The following is a 17206-nucleotide window of genomic DNA, read 5'->3' as shown; positions in this document are numbered from 1 at the left end:
TGTAACACACGGGTGATGTTCCTCAGTGGTTCCCGCATCGGTTTCCAGGCCATGCCCTCTGGTGGCATCTTTTCTTGTTGAAGTGTTTTGCAAACGATACTGTAATGACCTTTCAAAATGAAAAGTAGCAAATTAAAATGATTTTATTGTTTCCTATTTCTCATGCTGATTATTATCTTTTTTTTTAAGATTTGATTTTTACTTATTTTTAGAAGGAGGGGAAGGAAGGGAGAAAGAAACATTGATGTGTGGTTGCTTCTTGCGTGCCCCCAACTGGGGACCTGGCCTGCAACCCAGGCATGTGCCCTGACTGGGAATCAAACCGGTAACCCTTTGGTTTGCAAGCCAGTGCTCAATCCACTGAGCCACAGCAGTTAGGGTGCTGATTAATTTTTTACGTTAACCTGTTTGCTCTTCTGTCATATGGGATAGAGTCCCTACCACATAGATAATTTCAGTAAAGCCCTTTGAATGGTGTGAGCTATTACTAACTCAGTCGTCGTCGGCAGCCATCCGTCTCGAGAGACGATGGTGTAGCTTCTTAAGTGTCTATCTGCACCGCCGAGAATGGCTGTGCAGTCCAACTCGGGAGTGACACGACATCTATCTCCTCCCGTGTTGAATCGACATCTTGCGATGACGCTGGAGTGTCCTCTCCAGTGGAGCTGAAGCTACAGAGCCTGGGCAGGGTGATATGGAGGGTCTGCTGTTGCCCATGCAGCAGACCCCCCCTCTCTTCGCAGCTGAAGGGTCCAAGGGAAAGACGGAGTCGATACAGCTTGGGTTCAGGTGCGCCGCAGGAGTTGCCGGTGTTGACTACAACGTCAAACCGCCTTAGGGACTCCGGCTCCGGATTTTCTGTCGGGGTTTACTCCCTTAGCCTTTCCCCAGAAGAGGTATGCCGCAAGGCAGCGGAGGTTTTTTGGAGTCAGAGTTTTCCTTCTCTGAACTACTAACTCAGTAACCCCCCAGGAACCCTACAAGCAGGACCCTTAGGCCTACTTTCAGAGGAGGATGTCCCTCAGCCTTGGGGAGTTGGCAAGATAAAGACACCATCATTAGAATTGTAAAGGTGGCCACTAAGTGTTGAGCGGGAGGGAAGCATAGAGGTTTCACCCTGAGCAGCCTGGAGTGGGTAAGAAAGCAAGTCCCATCCTAGCAGTACAGAAGCCCTGGACTCGAGGTCACTTGGGCTTAAGCAGCCTCGGGAAAGGCCTGTGTAGAGGGCACACCAGGTGGCTACTGGAGGCAGAGGCCACCAGGAAGGCCCTTCTGAACCTGTGTGGCTCCTGAACTTGACCCTGAGGGAGGAACTGGGGGCTCAAGACCTGCATGACAACTGAGTGGGGAGTGAAGGCTGGGCAGTGGAGCAGGAAGTGTGGGGCTAGATGGCCTTGAATCAATTCCTTTCCAAGAACTGTTTCCTCTTCCTCTTCCCCCAAGTGATCCTTGGTCTCAGCCCTGGCAGGCACCTGGGTAGGGCAGCCAGGCCTCTGACCCCCTTGCACCTCTATGCCCTCCACAGCACCCCATCACGTTCTGGAACTCATTCCACCCCCCTCACTTGCAGCTGGTTTCCAGCATCACCTGCATTTTGTTGCCAAGGCCTCCCTTTTTTAAGGGATAAAGAAGTCAGCGACTCTCAAACCAGGAGATAATTAACAGATGAATCATGGAAAAGGGGTGAGGAAATGACATTCTGCAGCTCCTCACACATATCTCTGGGATCAAAAGGAGGAAGATTGTCATCACCAAACACAGAAGCTGGAGACAGACCCATAACTAGATTACCCTTAGCTAATCACACCCTGAGTTAAGTCGTCGTCGTCGTCGGCAGCCGTCCGTCTGGAGAGACGATGGTGTAGCTTCTTAAGAGTCTATCTGCACCGCCGAGAATGGCTGTGCAGTCCGACTCGGGAGTGACACGGTATCTGTCTCCTCCCGTGTTGGATCGACATCTTGCGATGACGCTGGAGCGTCCTCTCCAGTGAAGCTGAAGCTACAGAGCCTGGGCAGGGTGATATGGAGGGTCTGCTGTTGCCCATGCAGCAGACCCCCCCTCTCTTCGCAGCTGAAGGGTCCAAGGGAAAGACGGAGTCGATACAGCTTGGCTTCAGGTGCGCCGCAGGAGTTGCCGGTGTTGACTACAACGTCAAACCGCCTTAGGGACTCCGGCTCCGGATTTTCTGTCGGGGTTTACTCCCTTAGCCTTTCCCCTGAAGAGGTATGCCGCAAGGCAGCGGAGGTTTTTTGGAGTCAGAGTTTCCTTCTCTGATGTGCCCTGACTGGAAGATCGAACCAGCGACACTTAGCTCGCAGGCCGACGCTCAATCCCTGAGTTAAGTAGTTAATCACATTAGATTGTGAACCTGGATTAACCAGAAATGGGGGAGAATGAGAGGGGAGGGGGAGCTATTCCCGTTAGTATAAAACCAGTTTTGTCTACTTCCTGCACATGCCCCTGGCTGTTTGTGCGCCCAACTCTGCAGACTCGTGAATAAACACCTCGCTTTGCTGCTGAATTCCTGTGTCCTGGTGTTTTATTGTGAGTGTTTCTCACACTTTCACCCGTGTGGCATTCACTTAAGTGTAAAACTCCATGCACCTCATAGTTTTGAACCAAATGCCTACTTTGGCTTCTCCTTAAAAAGGTTCAATGCACTATTTCCAGTTTTTCCTAATACAATTTGAAAAATCAATGTATTCTTAACAATAAAAACGTTCGCCTCTGCACCGCCAAAACTCATTATTATCTACGTCCTCTGGAAAACACTGGCCCAGGACCACTTCCCAGCCAGGGACACACACAAAGCCCCCCCCCCCCCCAGAGCAGCCCTGCCTGTCATCCCAGCCCAGCCTCCTCCTCCCCCTCTGCCCTCCTGGAAACCAAGAACTTGGGCTTCCGCACCCCCCACTTCTGCCACTTCTGAATCTCCTGTATGGATTGCCTTGTTCTCGCGGCTCATCCTCACACAATCCAAGTATAAATGCATCAGCAGGGGATCTATCCACAAGTGACCAAGTGGTATTTTCTGTTGTCACAAAGCCACATTCTACCTCTGAGCTTTTCTACATTGAGAATGACGATTAAGAAAAAAGGGATGATCCCATTTTTCTTACCCATCCTACAAAACCACCAGACTGGGAAGTGGAATGACAGGTAGCCTGGTTTGGGGAGATACCCTTACCTTACCTGCTGGCTTCAAGAAGCTTCCTCACAGCCAGTCTCCCGCCCCCTCCCCCAGCACCCCCACTTAACAAACAACACACAGCCTTGAACAAAACAGACTTTATTGAGAGGAAGGTGGCAGATGGGAGAAAAGATCTGGATTTAGGAATCCTGCCTGCTGCTCCCAGCTGGGTCACTAACACCATACCCAAGTCCTCCCAGAGCCTGGGGGAGTTTCTGTATATTGAGACTCTGAGGGGGGAGGGCGGCCCTTTCAGTTCTCACACCCTGCAGTTAGAACTTAGCAACTGACAGGAAGGACTGCAAGAGCTGTTTACAAAGGATTCTCCTGTCCACGCAGAGGTCACCTCTGAACAGTAGGTCCAACCCCCAACTCACTGGCAGGCGAAAATGGTGGAGTCACATAAAAGGTGCAGGCTCTTGGCAGAAGTAGCTCTGGAAGTGTGGTCTGTACCCAGCCGACAGGCCAGTGGGGAAGGGCCACCTTAGACCCAGAAGGCAGTGACAGCAGGCAAAAGGCCCTCCAAGGGACATGAGGGCCAGGGAAAGGCAGATCAAGTTACCTAGCTATGATGTTTCACTGCACACATCATCAACACACGTATTTGTCTGTTTTAAAACAACTGCACCAGCCATCAGCAAAACCATTCCAGCCTCCCACCCCCTTCGAATGAAGCCATCCCCAGGCTGAAAGACAAGGCCGTCCCCAGAACGGAGACACCTGATGAAGCTGGCACTGCTTCCTGCATCCAAAGCCCTGTCTTTTGTCTGGAACGTCCTCATCTGCCCAACAGCCAGCTTTGAAGGATGCATGTCCCTGCGTTCATAAATGGATTCTTGACTACATATAAGCCACATATTTCAAAACATGTTATCCAGCTATTTCTATTTTTAAATCACAACTAAAGCCAAACCACACCACACCAAATAAAATCGAGATTTGTTTACTGGAACTATCTACAAAAGTTCGCAATGTCAGCAGCAAAACGTAAACAGAGCTGGCTCTGGGTGACAGCTTCCGTTCTTTACAAACAAAAACTCTTAAGCATTTCTTCACAGCTTTCTTCAAGAAAACCCCTTCACTAAAGGTGTAGTTCTCCAACGTTTGACTTTACCAGGCTGTCAGAAAGCAACTACCTACTCTTCTGGATGGGAAAAAGGTCTGTTTTTAAACAAACACCCTCCCTTTCCACTCCTTTCTCCCACCCCCACCCACCCACCCACCACCTAAATGACAGGGGATGTGAAATGCTGCTGAGCCATAATCACTCAACTTGGAGACAAAGGAAAAAAACAGGCTTCTAAGGGTTAGAATTCAGCTCTCGGAATGGCATTCCCAGGCAGAGAGCAAAGGACTCTTGGAAGAACTTTTCCAGACACCCAGCTGTGACACTTCAGGCTACGAAGGCACCTAAGACCTCAGCCCCACCCCCTGAAGCCAGCTCCCCTGGAACCAACCAAGCCCAGAATCAAAACAGCCTGCTCTGCCCACAACCAAGGAGACACAAGAAGAGGGCACTTGTGTAGGAATTCATGCTGGGGAAACCCACAGGATCCGTATCACCACCAGGTGGAAATCTGAGCCTCCACCCCCAGGGGACAGGGATGAGGGACTCTGGGGGCTGGAGAAATACCAACCGACTGAGCCACCCCCTGGGCGAGGGTTGGACCCTCTACTCAGCCACCAGCCAGCGCCTCTCCTTGTTCAATGCTTTTAATACTTTTCAGATGGTGAAGTTGTTGTGATGATCAGAGACTGTGCTGGTGGCCAAGACACCCCTGCGCCGGCCGCAACACCCTCCTCCAGGAGTACTTGAAGGGGACCATGCTCCCCAACTCTGAGGCCGCATCTTGGGCAGTAGAATGTCGTGTCCCGTCTGGTCCTGCCCTCTCCTCCCCCCAGTCTCGCGTAGGCCCAGGAGAAGGGGTGCTTCTGGCCCCTCCTAGGAGCTGATGACATGACCGGACCAGGTCTCATGCTTGGTGCCCGGTGCCAAGTGAGTAATGACCACCTCCACAGCCTGCAGCTTCTCGTTCTTGGGCGGGATGGAGCACATCTTATAGGTGACCTCGTCACCTTCCACCGGGACGTACTCCCCTTCCACGCTGCGGGGGGGAGGGGGAAAAGCACTCAGTACCCAGCACTCTGAAGAGCCCTGATCAGAGGGCAACCCCTTTCAGAGGAAGCGCCCTCCTGCCCCGCCACCACAGGGAGCAGCCGTGCTTCATGGGGCGACGCTGCGCCTCGACTTCCGATCGTGCCTGAGGAGCCCCCCAACCCAATGAGCTGCTTCCCGGGACCTCAGCTGCTGAGACAGTCAGAGGTCGGCCTGGGGGCTGCTCACACTTCACGTCAAGCATGGATGCCGCAGGTCTTGTGGACAGAGGAGCAGGGGGAGCCAGTCTGAGCCAGAGACAGAAAATGCTGCAGTCATGTGGGAGCTGAAAGATGACCTGGGCGAGGGTTTCCTGAGCACCTGCAGCACCCCACCCTGGTCCAGGACCCCAGAAACAGGATGCACCCCTGCTCTTCACTCCCCAGAAACCTGGTGAGCCTTCAACAAAGACTTGTGCTTAAAGCTAGTTCCAGGAAGGGCCCTCTCCCTTGGGACCCTGCCGGAAAATTCCCTTACTTTCTATGGGATGTGAGTCACCATCCCACCTGTGATGGTGAGGTACCCTTCTTCATACCCCCTTGATGAGACCCCAAAATCCCTTTCAGGTCCTGAGCACCAGGGCCAGCCAGCTCCCCCAGAACTGGTTTTCCTTGATTGAAGACTCACAAAGAAACGGACTTTTCCTCTTTGACTTGGGCCTCCAAGAGGCTCAGCCACTTCCAGCAGCAGCGCGAGGCATCACAGTATCTCCGTCTTTCTTATTTGCCACCCCCGACCCCCAGGTCTCCTTACCGACTTACTTTTCATGTTACGCTGTGTATATCTTTGTAAACTACTCCAAATCCTGTCTGGAAAGAGGCAATGCACATCTACGTATGCACTCAGGCATATATAAAATGCACTGCTTTAGCTAGCCTCTTAGGTCTACCCTGTACAGGGGCCTACTTAAGATCTGATGTGTAAGAATGTGGAAGGGAGGGTTAAAAAAAGGATAATTCTCCCATCATGGCAGACATTTGCAATAGGACCCTATTTTCAAAACATGGTTCCTATATACATACAGGGTGAGGTAAAAGTAGGTTTATAGTTGTTCACATGGAAAACAGTACAGTAATTAATACGTAATAATACAAAGATAAACTGTGTTCCACAGACTCATAATTGTAAACCTACTTTTCCCCCACTCTATGCTCCAGGTCTGCGGTGCAGAACAGGATGGTCCCACAAACGGAAATAAAAAATCAGGGGATGCTGAGGCCAGAGGAGGGGGTAGGGGTGCCATGTCAGGTCCCCACATATCTGAATGCTACCTAGAAGCCCGGAAGAGAAACACAGACTGCAGGACGCCAGAGCCTACAATGTGTGGGCCCCACCCCGGGGCCTCCAAGGGCTTCCAGACACTCAGGAAGGAAGGACGTCAGTGAGCAAGTGACTAGAGAAAGGGTCTAGCTCCAAACTTCCTGGATCAGAGGAGACGGGCAGCACCCAGCCTCATCAGGCCACTTCCCCGAGGTGGGGCAGGAAACCACCCAGAGGGCAAACAGATTCCCCAGCTCACAGAGGGGCATTCCCTCCCCATCCACCGGGGTGCTCAGCCCCACTCCAGTGGTTCCCAACTCTCTCTCTCTCTCTCTCTTTCACACACACACACACACACACACACACACACACTGCTACAGCATCACACACAGCAGCACCACCACCAAGGGCAGTCTCACAGCCCCCGCTCTGAACACAGGCACGCCAGGTCACACACACCTGGCCTCCCACCGTCACACCAGCACACATCAAAGTCAAAGGCTCTCTCTGCCACTGAGGAACCAAGACAGTGCCCACCCCAGCCCCAGACCCCGCAGGCCAGCCACTGACTCACTCAGAGATGTGCAGGAAGATATCGGGGCCGCCATCAGCCGGGGTGATGAAGCCGTGGCCCTTGGATCGACAGAAGCATTTGCAGACTCCTTTGTAGATGGGGCCCTGCGAGGCCCTCACCGTCCTGACAGACGGGGAAAGCGTGAGAGGCCCCCAGCAGCCCTCCAGGATAGCCACCCACTCTGGTGGGGCATGCCCAGCTCATCCAAGCCTCTGTCCCCAGCTGTGCCGGGCCCCTGGCCAGGGTACCACGTACAGCCAAGCAGGGTGTGCACGCCCAACTCTGGGAGCCATTCACACAGAATCCAGTAAGATGGCCTTGGCAAATTTTCTCAAGACTCAATTTCCCCACTTGAAAAGAGGGTACTAGACTAAAAGCTCTCTGAGCATCTCTCTGACGACAAATTATTAATAAGAGCAGCAGCCTGCACTCATTGGGCCTGAGGCCTGCATCCGCCAGGCACCGTGTGGGTCCTCTGCAGTGCTGTGCAAGCCTGCTACTGTCCCCATTTTGCAGCTGAGGACATTGGGGTCTCACAAGAGAAATGACTTGTGTGCAGTTAAAAGTCAATGATTTAAGACCCCAGCGATTTCCCACCTGTTGTGACCTCTGTCCCTCACCCCCAACTCGTGACAGGCTCTGGTGGGCCTGGCCAGTGCCCTCCAGAGTGCACAAGGCACGTTCCCAGTTTCTCGGCCTTACCCCAACCCCAAGTCTCCCCATTTGACAGACAGCGACACTGAGGCACAGAGATGGCCAGTCTCTGGAAGCCACACCACCACCACCACCACCATAGCCAGCCTGAGACTCACGCAGAGTAGGTCCTCGTCCGGCGAGTGGGCAGTGGGCTGGGGACCAGGTTGCCCCGGAGAGGGGATGGTGAACGATTGCGGGCCCTTTGGGTGTCCAGCAGCCTGACTGAGGCCTGGTGGGTGGGAGGCTGTGGGGGCGCAGGAGGTTCAGATGACATGGCTGCGCTGAAGAGAGACAGGGGGTCCTCAGGGGGCTCACGCCTGGCAAGGCGGGCCCCCAGGTGCATCCCCACCCCCACATCGGACAGCCTGCCACCCGAGACTCATTCCTCCCGCCCTCACTCAGTGTGGGGGCCACAGTCAGTCTCCACAAACACGCAAGCTTGCCCAGCTGGGTCATGCACCTCGCAAGGCCCTGCAGCAGCCGTGGGCCTCCCTCTATCACGCCTGTGCTCAGAAATGCCAGCTTGTACCCGTGACAAGGATGCCATTGGTCCCCTGTATGTCCCCAGTGCCCAGCACAGACCTGGGGGCACTTAGTAACTACTTGTGGGAGGAAGAGAGGGAGGGAGCCAGGGAGGGAGGGAGGGAGACAGACAGGGCAGGCAGGTGTCTGCTTTAATGCCAACGACCCAGATCAGGACTCCAGCCACTCACGAAACATTTCCTGACCCCTGCTAAGCGCCAGGGGTAGGGGAAGAGGGAGGCATGGAGGAAACTCTTGGGACACAAACCAAAGACAGGCTCAGGCACCAAGTCTGATCCCCAGGGGCTGTCACAAGTCTGTATCAAGGGGCATTTCAAGGCAGCATCTCCACCAGGCTCCTTACAAAGAGTCCCAGGAGTGAATTTCCATCCATTCTGGATCACCAGGCCACTATGGTATCAAATTACCTCAGTGATCCCCTAACATGCATGGGGGGGTGGGGGTGGGGTGTCAGAGCCAGCCAGAGAGCTGAGGGGAGGGGACTCCACAGTGGCTGCCTTGCTCTGGAAGTTTTGCCAAGATCAGGATGTGGCCGTTGTACCCAAGGAACACATTACTGTGACTACAAAGGCACCCTCTCAAGCTCGGCCTTGGCTCAAGGTCAAGAGGAAGGAGCAAAGCCTAGGAGCCAGAGGGCCTTGGGGGAAGCCCTTTCCCCTCTTCTGGGATCAATTTCCCCATCTGCGGGGGGCAGCAGGGTAGCATCACTTAGCACCTGCTCAGGGCTTCTGATAGGGACACGAGGAGCAGGAACTCAGACCTCACCCAAGTTTACAGTGAGGTGGGACAGAAAGCAGCACCAATGGACTTTACCTGTCGCACACAGGGTTTTCAAATTCGAAATGTGAGCTATCTTTTAAACACCCCAGGAGTTTGCCTCAAAATCCAGGTTTCCACCTCATGAAAAAAACTAGCAACACTTGACAATCCTGAACCCCCAGCTCGCCATCCTGCTTCCCTCATTTATAGTAATTATGTGGCACTGGGGTGCCATGTTTTCCATCTAAATCACCCAGCAATGTCCCCTCAGTCCCCAACCCAAACCACCCAAGGACCAGGCCTGACCCTAGAAAACAAAATCTCTCTCCTCTACCCACCCCTACCCCACCCAGCAGTCCTGTCAGGTCTCAGTTCTGTCTGGCTACGAAAGGAGTGACATAGCTTCCTCCTGACCCTTCTCTCAACTGCAGCCAAGGAGGACCGCAAGTCCGGGGAGCCCCGACCTCGAAAAGGCCCTGGCTGCTCAGCTGGGGTCCAGGGCTCCAGCATGACCCACCAGTACAGGTCATAGAGTCCTGGAATGTTCTGAAGAATGGGGTTCTGGGAAGGCGGCCAGCCCAGAGAAGGGGGAGGGCAGAGGAGGGGGTGGAGGGCCCTGCCCCCCCGCCCCCCTCAAGGTCTCCCAGGACTGGACGGTAGTGGCTCAGTGACAACAAGGTGAGGTGGAAAACTACCCTCCCCACTTCTACCCATAATCTCCCTCCTTTCCTCTGGAGTAAGGCACATCTGACTTCAGATCCCACCACTTGCCAGCTGTGTGATCTTGGGCAAGTTACTTAACCTCTCTGTACCTCACTTTCCACATCTGAGAAATGTAGATTATAATAGTCCTGATTTCACACCATGATAATGAAGTTGAAATGAAACAAGAAGACACTGAGCACTCGGCACACTTTCCACCCAGAACAAGTGAGCAGTAAGTGTCAGTATAATTGTTGTATAACTGTCATCATGAAATCAACAAACGCATGCCCAGTGCCAGGCCCTGGTCATGGCACTAGAAACACAGGGTTAAATTTGGAGCCAGAAAATAGGCAGGTAAATCAATATATGAACAAGATCATTACAGATTTCCCAAAGGACTAGTAAGAAATACACAGAAGATAAAAAATAACAGGGTGGTGGTGCTTCCCTAATGAGGGTAGGGTACAAGATGGGCACTGAATAACAAGAGTCAACCATTTGGTCTTGGCTGGTGTGGCTCAATGGATTGAGCACCATCTTGTGAACTGAAAGGTTGCTGGTTCGATTCCCAGTCAGGACACTTGCCTGGGTTGCTGGCCAGGTCCTCAGCTGGGGGCGTGCGAGAGGCAACCAATCAATGTTTCTCTCACAAATCGATGTTTTTCTATTTCCTTTCCTCTCTCTCTAAAAATAAATAAACAAAATAATTTTTAAAAAGTCAACCACCTGAAAAACAAAAGGAACCTCTTCCGGGTAGGTGGGAAATGCCTGTGCAAAGGCCCTGAGGTTGACAAGGGTCAGGTGTGACTGAGGCCAGCCAGAGACCATGTGGTGGTGCTGGGGGTGGAGGGTTAGGAGACAGGTGAGGGGGAAAGGAGAGCAGGGCCAGCCCAGGAAGAACAGGGCATCAGCATCAGCATCATTAGCATGTGCATCTTCCTTTCTTCCCACAATTGTCTGTCTCCATTCCCCTTGCCCTGCCCAACTCCCCATGGGTTAATGAAGCAGGCCCAAACTGAGGGCCCCCTTCTTTCTCCAACCCAGGCCCCTCAACTCCTCCAATACACTCAATCCCTCAGAGCTGCCAATAGAAACCCATGACCTTCAGGGGGCAGGCAGTAAGCCACCTGAGGGCAGCACCAGGTCCCTCTAGGTCCCTAGGGCCCAGCACTGGGGCTGCCACAGAGCAGGGTTTTAGACACAGTCCAGGGAATGATCCAAAGACTCCTTAACCAACATCAGACTCCCAAGCCCAGGCTGGCGCTTACTGTGCACTTGAGGTGCGCTTAGCACCTTGCACAGTATGCAGAAGGTGGCTCATTCATGTTCACCTGGTAATGGAAGAAACCAAGGCACTGAAACTCGGCACAGGTGACTTGGAAGGGCAGGGGAGAAGGTGCTGGCCTGGGAGACCCAGGAGCCTTAACCACCTCCCTGCCTGCCTCTCATGGCCCATGTGAGCTGGAGAGCAGCTGGGGCAGCTGGAGCAGGCCTGGCCCTTATGGGCCTGGTGGGGAGAAGGAAGAGGGGAGAATGGCCTCTGTGTGAGTGGGGCAGGGGCACTCCATCAAGGCTGAAGTCCCAACTATAGGAAAAACAGCTGGGAGAGGGGTTAGCCAGTCACCCAAGAGCCAGCTCTGGGGCCCTGTTGCTGCTCCCACAATACACACACAGATGGGGGGTACGTGCAGCAGCCCCTGCCCCACCCACTGGCATAGTCCAGGCTTCCCACTGGGCAACTGTTCCCCCAGCAGCATCAGGGGTGGGTGGCCTTGGAGGAATCTGTGGGATTCCTGCAGTCCTGTCCTTCGTGACTTGCCTGGGTCCCACATCTAATAAATAAACTGGTGAAATATGCAGTGTATCCGGTAGTGGAAAAGCTATGGAGTAAAAACAAGCTGGGAGGAGTTTGCAGATGCAGGAAGCAGGGGCTGGCCAGAGGCTCTAGGCCACACCTGGGATGGCCCTCTGGCCTACAACAAACTCAGACCAAATATCATACCCAAGGCATGTCATAGTTGCTGCGCTGTGTGCACACATGCTTGTGCCTGTGCATGTGTGTGGTGTACACAGATATGTGTGCTCACACATGGCTCTCTGGAGCCCTCTGTGCATGTAAACACATCTGTACAAGTGTGCATGCATTGGCTTGTGGCCCAGGCTTGTCACTGCCAGCCTGTTCACAGCAGTGAGCTAGGTGGGGCTGCACCCTGCCCCCGAGCACACTGGGTGCCTGCACTGGCACCAGAGGACCTTGAAGAATGTTGCCTCTAATTCAACTAAAGAGTTACTGGGCCACCCACCACATACAAGAATGGAATGCAGGACAGTAAAATTCCTGCCCTCGAGTAGCTTATGTTTGGGGAGGGGGAGACCCACTACCACCAGGACAAGAGGCGCAGCCTGGGGCTAGGCAGTGTTCTCAGCACTGCACACAGCTCAGCTCATTTCATCCCCATCTCACTGATGGGAAAACTGAGGCACAAAGTGTCAAGTAACTTGCCAGGGTCCCACATCTAATAAATAACCTGGTGAAATACACAGTATGTCCAATAATGGAAAAACTATGGAGAAAAAGCAAGCAGGGGAGGAGAGTGTAAGGGGCTGTAGTTTTACAGCAGTGGTCCCAGGTGAGCAGCTGGCCATATTCCTCCTTCCCCAGTCAGCACCCCCCAGCAAGGCAGGGAAGCCTGGACCTAGAGATGGGAAGCCAGGAAGCCACTCCCACCCGGTCTGTCCCAAGGGAAGGGTGTCTCAGCAGCGCCTTTACCCTGGGAAATGGGGGAGAAGGGGTCCTCAGCCCAAAATAGCCTGGGAATTTTCCACAGGCCCTGCAAGTCCTCCTGGAAGGTTCTGAGAGTTCCACGAGGCACCAGGCTCCGGGCTTTCCTGACCCCTCCTCAGCCCACCCACATATCTGGGACTGGAGATCCTATCCTGAAGATCTCTTGTTAACCAACTCCCCCTCCCCCACCTGCCCCAGCCCAGAAGCCACCTGCCCTGTCAAGGAAAAGTCTATCTTGAGCCAAAGAGCCAAGTGCTTCCTCTGGGGAGCAGAGCCTTGGCAGTAGTGCTGTCAGCCATTTACACTTCAGTGCGAGGAAGCCTGCAGTTCATTTCACAAGGCTCCACTCTTGGGAGCTTTCAGACCCTTGAGGGGACAAAGATAGGGGAACAAGAGCTGGGTTCAAGTTGGGAGCTTCGTTCTCAGCGTGGTTCTCATCAGAGCCAAGTCTCTCCAAGTCAACTTTTTATTTCTAAGCTTCCCATTCCGAAAAGTGGGAGTGTAGAAGGGACTTGCCCACTTGTCAGCCGGTGTAAGAGGGTGGAAGGAACTGGGAGTGGAGTTAGGGGTAGGGGTTGAGACTCCAAATGAGTCACAAATTTACCCTGTTGTACCCGGGATCCTGGTCTGTAAATTAAGGCAGAGACGCCCTCCCTCTCCCCTCTCCTCCTGCCTCCAGCACAGCTGAGCCCCAGCCGGGCAGAACCGAGGGCTTGCAAGCCTGGGGGGGGGGGGGGGGTCGGCTGAGGAAGACAGAAGGGGCCCAAGGAAGCCAGAGAGGCCCACGAGGCACCCCACTCCCCTCCATTGTTCCGGAAAGAGCTTAGCCCCAGAAGGAGGAGTGGGTGGAGAAGGCAAGCTCGAAGAGTAAAGGAGGGTGGGGGAGTCAAGGGGAGGGGCCGGGAGTGTGAGGGGTGTGGCAACAGGGAGATAGAGGAACCTGACAGGAGGGGGCAGCCCTGGCAACAGCGTCTGGGGGCGGCTGACAGCAGCTGAGCCCCAGCCCAGGCCAAGCCCAGCCGGAAACCGCTGAAAACTGCTGGCCAGCCCCCTGCCTGCCCCCTGGGCCCCGAGTGCTGGAAGAGTCCAAGACCCCAGAACCTGTGTTCGGGAACAAGGGAACAAGCTGCGGGCCCTCCAGCACTCCTGCCCAGCTCCTCCCAGAGATGGTCACCCCATGCAGCCCCGACAGCCCCTGCTAGGAGAACCCCAGCCCCTGCCGGTAACTAGAAGCAGACTATGCACCCCCAGCACCGCCACTGCATGCACCCAGGTATTCCATCCTTGCCTCCTTGGCCCTGGTAACAGACCTGAGTTTCAGGCCTGACCTGCTCTTCACTCCCTCTGTGACCCCTGGCAAGTGACCTCACTGCTTCACGCCTCAGCTTCCTCATCTGTCAAATGGGACAGTAATAGTGGCAGCCTCCCAGGCCCAGGGACATTGCACAGACCTGATGGTGCCAACTACAATGCGCTGGGTCAACAACAGTTCAGCCGCTCACGGTGGAGCTATCAGGCATGGGGCCACCTAGGATGATTCCTCCCATTCCTGTCGCTGCTGATGGGACACAAACAAAATACCCTGGCTTGGCCATTCAGCAGGACAAAGTAAAACCGGTCCCCTCCCAAGGGAACCTACTCTCAACCCCATGCCCACACCCCAGCGCCCAACCTGGACCCAGGTCAGCTCACTGGGACCCCCAGCACTTACGCTGCCCTGGTTCCATGACCCTGTCTGGGCCATTTGGGGGTGGGAAGAGGACAGACAGATCAGCACTGAGAACCGGAGGTCATCAAGGGCCCCAGGCAGTAGGGGAACAGCAGAGGTGGGGAGGCCTCCCGCCTGGAAAAGGGGGCAGGATTACTTCAGGAGTGAGAAGTCATTCCTGGCAGAGGGGCCTGCAGGGGCAAAGGCCCAGGGGGAGGGGTTCAGGCAACAGAGAGAAGTGGGGAAGATCCAAGAGGAAGACAACAGAGAGCTCTGTTGAGAAGTCTGGCACTTATACGACAAAGGGGACATCAGTGGACGGTTTTAAGCCAGGGGTCGATTTGAAACGACTGTTTTTACAAGTTTCCCCTGGCGAAGCGATTAGAGGGGCAAGACTGGGCTAAGAGACCGAGAAGTTTCAAAATGGCAAGTAAAAAATGGAACAGTCGCTAACCTTTCTCCTGGCACTGGGTTAACCATCTCCTTTTATTCTCACACATCTCATTAGGAAAAGTTACAAACATCCCCAATACGAAGTACAAATAGGTAGTCACAGAATAGTCATGGGGATGGACAGTGTAAGAAAGGGAGCAGCCAAAGAACCTACGCATGACCTACGGACACGAACAATGGTGTGGGGATTGCCTGAGGAAGTGGGGGGGGGGGGGCTGGGTGGAGGGGAGCAAAGGGGAAAAACTTGGGACTACTGTAATACCATAATCAGTAAAATATAATTTAAAAAAAATCTTAATCACAGCTGTAACAACAAAAAACAAAAAGTTATATCCCCAGTCTACGGAAGATGGAAACTGAGGCTCCGAGAGGCCTCTCTCTCAGTTTGCAAAGAGACACCACCGCCTATTGGAACGGAGGCCGTGCGGGAGCGGGCTGATCTGCGCTCCCTCGCACCCCAAAACACACATCCAGTCCAACCCCAGAGAGGCGGTGGGGGTCAGGAGCTTCCTTTTTAAAAATTGAAAAAGAACAGTTTATTTCCGGCCTGCAAACGGACTGCCTGCAGGGCCAGTGGGGAGGGAGGCTACGGACGCGGGTGAAGTTTTCGGCTCCGCCTAGAGGCACCCCCATCCCGGCACAAACACACTCGGCGAGCGCCCGACGATTCCTCCTCCCCCAGAAGCAGCCAATCGCTCGGCGCCAGGCCGGCTCCCCCACCTCGCCCGCCGGGCCTGGCCGCGGTCCCGCCGCCGAAACCACAGCTGGAGAGGCCGGCTCCACCTCCCGGAGCGCGCCCCCCCGGCCCCCGCGTCTCGCCCCATCGCACCAGGAGTCACTCCATCCACGCTCCAGCTCACGGACTAAAGCAAGGGGAGGCTTCCCTGCACGCGAAAAACAGGTGGCCTGGCGGGAAGTGCTACCGACGACCGCTCCCAACCCCTACAGCTGCTGCCACACCCACCCTCCCCCGGGGATGAGTAACTCGCTCTCCCCAAACAGGCCCCGGCGACAGGGACGTTTCCTAGGGGCCTAGAGAGTCCCAGCCCGGAGCCCCCTGCCGGCGAGCTGGAAGACCCTGCACCAGGGGGTTAGCCGGGGCAGCGGCACAGAGAAGGCCGATGGCCCAACCCGGCAGCTTCCACGCCTCCAATCAGGGGGACCCCGCCACATTCCCTCCTTGGGTCCCCCGAGAAGGTGCCTACCCGGCGATCCGCTCTGCTCCGCTCCGCCAGCTGCTTGGCTCCGACTGCTAAAGCTTAACTGGGGAGGGGGCGTGGCCCCCGGGGCGGGCCCGCCGAGGACCTGCCCCCAGGAGCTTCCAGCCAATGGAGCCGGGGCAGGAGCCCCGGACGGCGGGGGTGGGACGGGACTGGCAGGGCCGGAGGACCTTTGTGTCCGCGCGCGCAGAGCCGGCGGGAGCGCGGGACGCTCGGCCAGAGGGGAGCACGGCGCCTATCCCCGCGCTGTGGCGCGGGGGCAGTGGCCGCCTGTGCTGCACCCACGGTCAGAGAGCTCCCCTGAAAAGTGGGAGATTCCGGTCTTCGAGCCTGTGCAGGTCCCTCCCCTAACCCACCGGGTCGGTCCAGCCCCCACCTGACCTTCCCTCCAGAATCCGGATGGGCCTGGGACGCTCTCGGAAAAAGATCAAGGCATGACCCGGAGGAATGAAGACAGAGCAGAAGGGAAGCAAGCAAATAACCGAAGCAAGTGAAGGAGAGGAGGAAAGGAAAACAAAAAGAAAGTGCAACGAATGAAACGAGGGAAAGCTGTTGATTTTGTTTTCTTTTATGGTTGTTTTTGTTTCATTTTGTTCTTAATTTCCATTCTCTCCTTGACTCCTGTGTCTCTGGAGGTAAATGACGTTACTCTCATTTTACGGGAGTGGAAACTGAGAGGTGACCTACCCCCAGGCACACGCGAGTCAGCCCTGGGCCTAGACCCAGGTTGGTAAATGAAGGGCAGGGAAGTGGGGCGGTATCCTGTAACTGCCCCGGGACCGCCAGGGCCAGGAGTAGGGGTCGCAGCGAGGTCTCTGCCTGCCACTCATCTCCCTCCTCCTCCCTCTCATGCCACCTCAGGAGCACACAGACCCTTGAAGACAGCTGAGGAGACAGCTGTCTACAAGCCAGGAAGAGGGCCCTCCACCAGGAACCAAGTTGGCCAGCATCTTGATCTTGGACTTGCAGCCTCCAGAACTGAGAGCAATTCATGTTTGTTGTTTAAGCTGCAGTCTGGTAGTTTGTCGTGGAAGTCAAAAGAGGCTAAGGCTGTCCCTTTGTCTTCCTTCTCCCCTCATATCCTCTTTCAACTTCTCAACTAATTGAAGCCTCTTAGAATTTCACACCCTAGTTTGGTGCAGTTGTGGTTTGCTGGG

General features: G+C 54.8%; 1 protein-coding gene across 4 annotated transcripts; it reads right to left on the bottom strand.

Annotated features, from left to right (window-relative positions):
* Nucleotides 1-4753: 4753 nt before the first annotated feature.
* On the bottom strand, nucleotides 4754-16096 carry CARHSP1 (calcium regulated heat stable protein 1). Of its 4 annotated transcripts, none has more exons than XM_090277029.1 (4): nucleotides 16035-16096; nucleotides 7993-8157; nucleotides 7181-7303; nucleotides 4754-5296 (listed from the first exon to the last, which is right to left on the bottom strand). In XM_090277029.1, exons 2-4 carry the CDS (start codon nucleotides 8148-8150, stop codon nucleotides 5134-5136), a joined length of 444 nt encoding a protein of 147 aa, XP_090133155.1. In that variant the 5' UTR covers nucleotides 8151-8157; nucleotides 16035-16096; the 3' UTR covers nucleotides 4754-5133. The 4 variants fall into 4 exon arrangements, with proteins under 4 accessions (XP_090133155.1, XP_090133156.1, XP_090133158.1 ...); XM_090277030.1 differs by having other exon boundaries at nucleotides 7993-8152; nucleotides 16035-16073; XM_090277032.1 differs by lacking the exon at nucleotides 16035-16096 and adding an exon at nucleotides 15659-15676.
* Nucleotides 16097-17206: the final 1110 nt, after the last annotated feature.

Source organism: Furipterus horrens, unplaced genomic scaffold (genome assembly GCF_987537825.1).
Source record: "Furipterus horrens unplaced genomic scaffold, mFurHor1.1.pri manual_scaffold_5, whole genome shotgun sequence".
NCBI classification, from domain to species: Eukaryota; Metazoa; Chordata; class Mammalia; order Chiroptera; family Furipteridae; genus Furipterus; species Furipterus horrens.
The sequence above is the reverse complement of the archived record's forward strand: the minus strand, read 5'-3'. Positions and strand labels throughout refer to the sequence as shown.